The sequence below is a fragment of the Lathyrus oleraceus genome, chromosome 4, assembly GCF_024323335.1.
Source record: "Lathyrus oleraceus cultivar Zhongwan6 chromosome 4, CAAS_Psat_ZW6_1.0, whole genome shotgun sequence".
NCBI lineage: Eukaryota > Viridiplantae > Streptophyta > Magnoliopsida > Fabales > Fabaceae > Lathyrus > Lathyrus oleraceus.
In genome coordinates this window covers 369,271,914-369,281,937 of record NC_066582.1, presented here as the reverse complement: position 1 = coordinate 369,281,937, position 10,024 = coordinate 369,271,914, and the positions used below count along the sequence as shown (strand labels likewise).

The 10,024-nt window shown below is 37.5% G+C and overlaps 1 protein-coding gene across 1 annotated transcript; it reads left to right on the top strand.

Annotated features, from left to right (window-relative positions):
- The first annotated feature begins 385 nt into the window (after positions 1 to 385).
- LOC127137472 (U11/U12 small nuclear ribonucleoprotein 31 kDa protein) lies at positions 386 to 1,219 on the top strand. The gene has a single exon (XM_051063929.1). It carries the CDS (start codon positions 386 to 388, stop codon positions 1,217 to 1,219), a length of 834 nt encoding a protein of 277 aa, XP_050919886.1.
- The last annotated feature ends 8,805 nt before the right edge of the window (positions 1,220 to 10,024 follow it).

Below are 10,024 nucleotides of genomic sequence, written 5' to 3'. Positions count from 1 at the left end.
TACTAACAAAAAATTATTAAAATTTATATATGCAGATGGGTGGCTGACCAATTAAATAAAAAAATATTAAAACATAATAATTTTTAGTTTTATGCTATCTTTACAAGTACTTTGGCGGTGAGCAAGTTGTCCATTTACATATGGATAGTATTGCTTATAAAAAAATAAGAATGGATAAAACCATATATAAAACCAATCCAAAATATCCGGATCCATGTCCAGATCCGCTTGGAGTTTCGCTTCACTTCTCTAGGGTTTCTCAAACGCATTATAGAATCTCTCCACTCTCAGATTTCCTCTATAGATTAAAGAAGCATCGGAGAACTAATTCCGTTGCCGGAAACCGAACGCCGTTGCCGGAGACAAAAAACCTGAACCGAAAAAAATGTCAAGCAAGAAGAAACACAAACGAAAACACAGCGACAGCGATGAAGACGACGACGTTTTCTACTACCACTATTGCGCTTCGTCCTCAACCCCCGACACCACCACCGGCACCACATCCAGTAATCAACCCCAATCAAAACCGAACAACAAAGGATCATCAATAGGAGGAACAGGTGAACCCTTAGCACCATCAAAATCGACGCTATACGTTTCTAATCTAGATTACTCCCTAACAAACTCCGATCTCCATACGCTCTTCTCTACTTTCGGCCGCATCGCGCGTGTAACCGTTCTCAAAGACCGTCACACGCGCCTAAGCCGCGGTGTCGCATTTGTCCAATTTGTTTCTCGTAATGACGCCCAACGCGCCGTGGCGGAGATGAATAAGAAGATTCTCAATGGAAGGACTCTAACTGCTTCTATTGCTGCTGATAATGGACGTGCTCCGAAGTTTATTCGGAAGCGCGTGTACAATACTGAGACTGCTTTGTGTTATGAGTGTGGGGGGCATGGTCATTTGTCGTATGAGTGTCCTAAGAATCAGTTGGGGCCGAGGCCGCGGCCTCAGCCTAAGAAGCCGCGACGGGGATTTAGTGGGCTGAGGGATAGGGATGGGGAGGAGGAAGGTGATGAGGAGGAGGAGGAGGGTGGTCAGATTGCTGCGGAGCAGTTTGACGATAATTGGGCTTCTGTTCTGGATGATGAAGCGGGTGAAAGGTTGCTGGGGAGAAACAGAAATGATGATGAGGGTTTGGACAACAACAAGACGAAGAAGAAAGGGAAGAAAGCTGGGTATTTCAGTGATGAGAGTGATCATGATGATGATGATTGATCATGACTATGTAGCATTGACACTTCAGATTGAAGGTGTGTGTTTGGTATTCCGCATTACCGCATTATTCAACCAGTCTTGTGTGTCGTGTCTATATATGTGCCAGTGTTTCATAGATCTAAATGGCAATTTTTTGTTTTTATCAAGATATGGTGTAATTGATGAAATTGTTTATATGTTGTTGGCTTGGTTGGATGTGTTTATGGTTTTGATCACAAGCACATGTTAGTTATTAGTTATTGTGGTAGTAATTAGTGATAGTGGTGGTGAATTGGTGATGAGCAATTTTGTGTATTCCATATTTTCATAGTTAATGAATGATGACAGACGAGTCTCTTATTTATCGGCTTAATTTAGCATTCGGTTTACCTGTAAAACAGAAAGGAAAAGCCTGTTTGTTATGTTTTTTATTTTGGTTCAGTTAAAACATGTAATGTAATCAAATTGTAACACCCTGGATTACTTTATGCACATCTTGTTATCATATAAGTAAGGTTTTTAATTATAGTTCTGGTGGTTATGTTATGATATTTGATATGTAGAATATTGTAGTCAGATATAGCTGGATTTGATGTGGTTGTTGAGATCTTGAAAAGCATAGGTTGTAGACTTGTAGTCACAATTACTGTCGCCGTTCTTGTGGAAAGCAGTTTAAAACCATGGGTAACAGTTCTTCTGATTACCTTTACTCTTTGATATCTACTGAGCATTTTTATGCAGATTGATGAGTATTTCTCAAGTTTCTCTTAGAATGCTTAAATTGCTTCTCCCAGAGAAAATGTGGTATCCTTTTCATGCATAATCACTTGGCTGAGCTGGAGAATAATACCAATTTGTGCCTCACCCTCGACACTAGGCTTTAAATTACAGGTTTAATTATTCTGTAACTTTTTGAACCATGGGATAATCTTGAATGTCATTGTAATGATATGTAGAAAAAGAAATTGGTTATTGTTATGCTATTTCCTTTCTTTCTGAATTATGGCTTTGAATCGGATTAAGTATAGTTATATTATATGGAGTTTTGGGTCAATTGTTACTGTTGCACTGTTGGTTTTAAGCATTGTTGGTTTTGGATATATCTATAACTCTGAAACCATATTCAGTTGACAGTTATATATAACCGATAGATACCATATTCATGATTGTCTATATACTTTTGTATGCTCATATTTTTTACTAATTGAATCATTGTCTTATGGCACAAGTTAATGAAAATAGTAGAGTTCATATCCTCTATGAATAGGATTAACATGAAGCTTGATTACATAGTACGATAATTGTACTCAGATATAAAGATATTGGGAGTTTTGTGAAATTCAGGATATCGGTTTCTTGAATTTTGTTGAAGTTTGAGCAGATTCAAATAGGATTAATATGGGTGTTCTTGAAGAGGAAGTAGGTAAAAGTTTGGAATTCTTTTTCAAAATAATAATTATATATATTTTTTTTTCAAAATAACTAATTATTTAAAAAAATTATCAAAATAACCAGGTTTGGTAGAGGATGCGTCAGATGAACTGGGGCACCCCCAATGCATAAAGAGGAGGCGTCAATAGCATTGGCGCATGCATTGCGCTCCTCACGAGGAGGCGCCACTAGCATTGGCGCATGCATTGCGCTCCTCATGAGGAGGCGCCAATACTAGTGGCGCCTGCATTGGGCCTCATGAGGAGGCGTCAATGCTAGTGGCGCCTAGGTGCATTTGGTTGTGTGGGCGCTAATTCATCTGGCTGCATGTGATGGTCATGTGGGCGTCAATCCCTCAAGCGCCCACATGTTTTGTCCGTCTCTATAAATACTACGCATTGGATGCAATATTTTTCACTCAAACTCATCTCCTAATACAATTCAACCACCATCAATTTCAATTTTCCCTGTTTCAACAATGTCTGCATACATTCAAAAACAAAGTGCTGATGTAATATTTTCTGCCGTTGCGGCTCCGGTACAGATTCGACTTTGGAACACAAATATGTTTGAACGTCTTAATCGGACGTTGTACAGTTGGTTAGAGGGAGAAATTGGAGAGGGTGAACGGATTAGAAGAATACAATGGCTTGTGTCCACGTTCAACCAACACGGAGAATTACGCGAATTGGTGGATATTAAGATAGACCAAGACGCTCGTAGGATGATGCATTACATGTTCAAAATTGTTTTGCTGGTTGTAATTGCATAGTTCTTGTATTTGTTATAATTCTTTGTGTTACTGTTTATGCAATGGTACTTTCGTGACAGACGTCTAATATGAAATAAATTTAATTTTTCATATATTGCAATAGAGGTACATGTAAATTTATCTGGTTGTGCTCATTCTAACACTAGGACAGTTATTACGATTGTGACCTAGTTGACGGCATGAACTACATAGTCTTATTATTCCACAAACAAACCTGGTTGTGCTCATTCTAACGCCTCACTACCGTGCGTATTCAACATCCACAAACAAACTTTCAAAACAATTCGAACGAAAAGGGAATAGAAGGCGCACGCCTTATTATTCCTCGAAAGAATTGAACGATTGGTGTACACCATATTGCTCAATCTTTCGTCGTTCCTCAAATCATCAACAAATCAAACCTAACTTCTCGCCCTCGAGCGATCGAAACCAATCAAATCCAAACACGTCAATTCAACTCGTCACCCCCGCGTGATCAAAACCCTTTCAAAAAGAATACTGTCAATCCTTTCTAATGCGCACAACAAACCAGTGCTAGAGCCTCCACCGAGAGTAGACAAGCCAGTGTTTAGCCGTTAGAACGCCGACCTACACAGTCGTTCATCAAAACAAAACACAACCAATATTTGTAGTAGCCCGAACTACGAATGCTCTGATTTCCTTATTGCACCATAAGGATACGTAGGCAGGAGATTGCTGTATCTTCGCGAGCACACTAATAAAAAACCTCCCATTTCCCCCATCCTGAGGTCTTCATCCACATCTATCATCAATTCTAATTACTCGAAGCAAGCAGATAAACAGTCAATTAACAGTCAAATAGCAAAATCAGACTAAAAGGTTCCCGTTGAGTACAACGGACGTGAGGGGTGCTAATACCTTCCCCTTGCGTAATCGACTCCCGAACCCGAATATGGTTGCGACGACCATTATTCTTATTTCTAAAGGTTTTCTCGATATTTTCCTATTCCTTCATTGGAATAAATAAAGTTCGGTGGCGACTCTGTTTCGAACAACATTTTTTTTTCCGCGTCCTATCGCGAGGGATCGCATTATCATCTTTTTTTGAGGTGCGACAATTACATGCGACTCTATATGACTAATGCACAAATACAAGCTATCCAAAATCCTTTGATTCTTAGTAAAATTGGTGTCCCCACAACGACAATAAAGTGGATGAATTTTCCTGAAATGAGTCTGTAAGACCCCAGTTTTGTCCTTAAGATCCCTCATGGCATCATATCATATCATATCATTGCCTCAAGGATCTTTGTGCACCTTTGCTTCCCTCCTAGTGGGTGGGTTATCTTGTGAGTGTGGTTCTTGATCACCAAGCATGTATTGCATTTGTATATCATTTCTTTTCATATGTTTACTAACCAAAAGTACAAAAATATTGTCATCTAACCATGTTACTTGCAGATGAAGCAAGCTAGGTCAAAACAGTCAAACAGCCATTGAGCAATAGATGGTGGCCATTCTTGAAGAATTTGGGCACCATGATCATTCATCAAGAGTTCATATGAGTTGTGACATCATTTTGAATCAAGATCTCAAGTGGTAGGGGCTTGGAATTCATCAGAACATGGTTCAGTCAACCAAAACCCTAGCAAAGTCAACTGTGGTCAACTGTGCATTTAATCAGTGATTTGATGGTGGGAATTGGTTTGAGAGGTCTCATTCATGTCCATATAAGCCTCATATAACATGTCAAACATCCACAGTGAAGGATCTGAGGTCAGACAAAAAGTTTCCAAAAATAGTAAGTTGACCTGTAATTGGAATTTGCCAAAAATGGAAAGTTCTTCTCCTCAAAATTACATCATCATACAAGCTTCAAATGAATTTTTTTCCAACATTAATGTTGAATATCTTGTTCTCCCATTTCCAAAAAGTCCAAGAACACTCATTTCTCATGTGTGGTTGCCAAGTTATGATCAAATCATTCTCAAGAATTTTTGAACTTCAAAGTGAGATAACTTTCAAACCATTTGACCAAATTGAGTGAGGTTTTTTGCTACAAGTCACATTTGATGTGCTCTATCCAAATCCTTCATCACATTTCACCAAAAATCATCCAATCAAAATGGCCTTTTTCAAGTGCATTGAATTAAAAAAGAGAGGGGTGAAAAATGGACTTTCAAATTATGCTTTGCCAATACATTCTACCAATTGCAAATGACTGAAAACCACATTTTGGATATGTCTAAGCCCAATTTCGCACTGTAGCATGCCATGCATATGCAATTTGAGTGGATTTCATCAATTAACCAAAACACTTCATTAAGCAAAATGCAATTACCATTCCACTAACCAAGCTTATGCATTGTTAAACAGAGTATATATGACTCATTTCTGATAGAAAAACCCTAGCCACTATTCACCAAAGCAGATCTAAAATTCATTTTCTCTCAAGAACTCTCATTTCCATACTTGGACTTTTTCTGAAAATCTTCAAAGAACTTGTGCTATTGTCCATTGTGCCATCATCTACCAACATTTTTGGAGCTTTAGCAAGCATCATTTCATCACTGTAGAGCAAGAATCGACACTGTTGCATTGAGATTTCTTCCATGGCAGTTTGAATTTGGAGCCTCACCAAGCATTGTTGAGCCACGATTCTTCACTTATTCATCATTTGGAACATCATTGTGCATCTGTTTCAGCTCAATACGACCAAACAACCACGTTTCCATCACTGCATCTTCAAGGAGGTTGGTTTTCGATTCTCTCTATTCTTGAAATCATGTTGTGCTTGTTAAAGATCTTGCCATGCTGAGTTCACTGAATGTTGTAGTTTTGAAAATTGTTAAGTATCAAGAGAGGAATATGGATTTAAAGTTTGGTTGTTAGTTTTTATTTTGCTCGATTCTTCAATAATGGCATGAGTTAGTGTAAATGAAGGTTAGATTATTGATGTACATTGTAAGATGAGTTGAATGGTGTGTTTGTTTCAAAAATCTGGGACAAAAGTTCATCGTGTTGATGAACATGGCAACTGTAGCATAAACCCTAGTTTTCCTTCAACCCAGAATCGTGTTTGGCTGTTTGGATTTTCATTTTGCATGAAGTCACTGTTTCATTGGCCATGCGCGAATTAGAGGATGACACGCCCTTAAGTGAAACGCGGCGTTTCACTTAAGGGACCAGATAATTACGATTATGCCATTGCCGGTTATTTATTTAATTAAATCATTTTCCTTTTTTCAATTTTATTTCAATTTGTATGCCAATCTTCAAAAATTCATAAGTTCTTCAATATTTGTCCAAATTTGATGGGATTTTTTGTGAAATGCTCCTCATGATCTCTAGTTTATTATGATGATTTTTCCAGATTTTTTGCACATGTAGATGTTTAAATGTGCTAGGGTTTGTTCATGTGTGTCCATTTTGTGTATTCCTTGCCATTTTGCTTGTGAAATGATGATACTTAATCCAATGAGGCTGAAATTTTTTGTGCTTAAACTAGACATGTTCATGGTGATTTTGGTATAGAGTTTGTGATTTTATCATTGCTGGTTGATGAGATATGATTTTTTGATTAGGGGTGTGACAATTTGTGTCACACCATTCATGTCCAACTTCATGATTTTAATTACCATGCTTATTGAACTCAAAATGGTCTGTATTTTTGTATGAACATACTTGTGCGTGTTGAGAATGCTTGGGAATTTTCCTGGAATTTTTGAATTCATTTCCTATTTGTTTGATAATTTCTCCCCTGTTTGACCAAATTGTTGACCCCTTGTGACACATGATGTTATTTGATTTGTGAAATCCTCATGCATTATTGGATGGACTTAAAATTTGACATGTGAATTGTAGACATCTTAAAGTTTGTCATGGCTTTGATCCCATTCATTTATCATGTTTTGTTTCTGTTTTATGATTAATTGAAGTTGGTGCATGTTTTGATGCTTTGTATGAGTTTGCTTGAACTTGCTTTGACTTTCTGATTTTCATTGACCTACTTCCCTTGATCCAAATGAGCTGAAATTTGGTATGCTTATCATGTTATGGACGATGTTTTATCATGAATTATTTGAGGATTTATTGAAATGTTTGTGATTGGATTTGAGTTGAATCATTCTGTTGACTTTTTGAGGTTCTATATGACATGCTTTGACCTAAAGAGCTATTTAACGGATGGCCTAGGATTTGCATTTCCTGGTCCTGACTTGAGAAAATTTCCTGAGGATTTAGATTCAATGTCTTTTAATTCCTATAAGAAAGAAAATGAAACAGTTTTCTATGGACTTCATAATAATGTTACTTTTGATAAAAAAATACAAATTTAGATGTACAAAACCATTCTTTTTCCATATGGGCACGATCCTTCTGAGAATAAATTTTGTAAGGGGCATAGTTTACAGTTATATTGGTAGACCTCATGATTTACACACAGCCAAGGCCTATGATCTAAAGACTTGAGGACATTACAATAAAAAAGTATATAAGCTTAAAACATCATGACAGTTGACCATGACAACTCCATGCACTCTCTTCACCAAAACACTTCCAGAAGCAGTAAACTTGGTATCATAAGTGAAACCTGCAGGATTCAAAGAAAAAATGAGTAAGGATTTTCCCAAAGAGATTATGATCAAAAGAAGAAAAACTGTCACAAGCTGCCGAACGGCAAAACAGCAAAAACAAGCTGTCACACCCAAAAAACAAAAAACGGATACAGACGCAAGTTCAGAGTATTCCTCCCACAGCAGGCCATGTTGCAGACCTTGGCAACATGATTGTCCTTCAATGGCAGGATGGTTAACAACTTCAAGACAGATGATTCAGTTCCAGAATGTTGATGTTAATAACTGGATAGGGATTTGGTCGGTAGCAGAGATGTTAAACAATCGAGAAAACTAACATGCTAAACACAGTTGAGAGTATCTCTTAGCCTACACTTGGAAATGAGGATACATTTAAAGATTCACCTTTTTGGGACATAAGGTTTAGTTATAGCGGCAGGTCCATTGCATTATGAATCATCAATTAAAGACGGGATTGGTTTAAATGCCATAATGCTCCAAACCAAAACAGTGCCAGGGTATGCTTCAAAAAAAAACCTGTTACAATAGAACCTATTATCAGAGAACCATGACAGATGCTGAACCATGACAAGAAGAAACCTGTTACCAAACCATCTAACCTTGATCAAATATACGATCTAAAAACTGCACAAACCACTACTGCATCACCAAGCATAGCAACCCACAAATCAGCTCACGCACAAGCAAAGTATCCAAAACAAAAATAATCATTACCATAGCAAAATTTCATTCAAACTTCTAACACAATAGCTAACAACATCACATTCCAAGTTAACAGGTTTTCAGCATATGACTAACCTCATGGTAATAGAATCACAGGAGCAATCATGACTACCACCTTGTAAAACACAGCAGACTAGCAATCCAAGCTCAGCCATCAACAAGGTTAACATCCATACAAGTATCATCAAGCATCCTGAATATCATTCAGATGACCTACCAAATACCAAACCAAGTATCAAACATGGCATCAATTTAATGGTCATAAGACTTGTAAGCACACAATTGTTATGATAAACCAAAGGCAAAGATTCACAGGATTCGAAAATACTTGAGCAGCAATTCATACCTAAATGTATTAAGTCCTCACATCAGCAAAAACGGAAGAAGTGTTGTGAATCGAAGTTGAGAAGTCATCAATTAAGGTTAAAATATATGCCAGTAAATACCAATTTCCTTACCTCAATTGTTGAAGGTTTCACCGCAGTAAAAACTAGATGGGGGATTCAGTGAAGACGGCCACGCATTTGGAGATTTTTTGGGACCACAATCAAATCCGTTTCCTACCACATTTACATTGGTCCCCACCAAAATCTAAAGAAAGATTTGATGCTAACGGAATGATTCCTTTTTGCACCATCTGCCAAGGATCCACACACGATTTTGGGGAGCTCATTTCACTCTATAAAAAGGAAAGCTAATCGATTGAAAAAGGAGAGAAGAAAAATACCGTCTGTTAGACTATGGCACGGATCTAGAAGGGGGGGGGGGGGGGTTGAATAGATCCCAATTAAAAACTTGAGTCGGCGCTACCAATTTGAGAGAAAATTGGTTTTGAAAATTTGTTTTTAGTGCGGAAGCGGCCGAGGAAAATTTTAGTCTAAAACGAACCGTTATTGGAAAACCGGATATGCGTTAAGCTAATGGATTAGAGATAAATAGAAATACTAATCACTACACTATTTGCACACTCAATTGATATATTTCACTAACTATCAAGCCTAGTTCCAATGATCCAAAATACCAAATTAAACTGAGTGCAAACTTAAGATAACTTTGGCTTATGCAAATTCACAAACACTTGGTGTGCATACACTCCAAGAGATATTTAAGTTGAGTAAGTAATTCAAATTTATCTAGTACAATATACTATTGTACTTTGTATTCAAACAGCAGTTTTAGTTTCTTACTCAACTTATATCCACGTTTGGTAAAATTGCTTAAACTAAAATCACTTAATTTTTAAGCTGAAAAGCACTTATGCAGAAAATTAAAGAAGACAGAGATTTGATGAGGCAGTTCCCCCGCCGTCCTCGCTTCGGGGTACGTCTGCCCTCAATTCTAAAG

Bases quoted from the DNA above. Each gene is read 5' to 3' on its own strand.
- LOC127137472 (XM_051063929.1), top strand. From the start codon at position 386: ATGTCAAGCAAGAAGAAACACAAACGAAAACACAGCGACAGCGATGAA.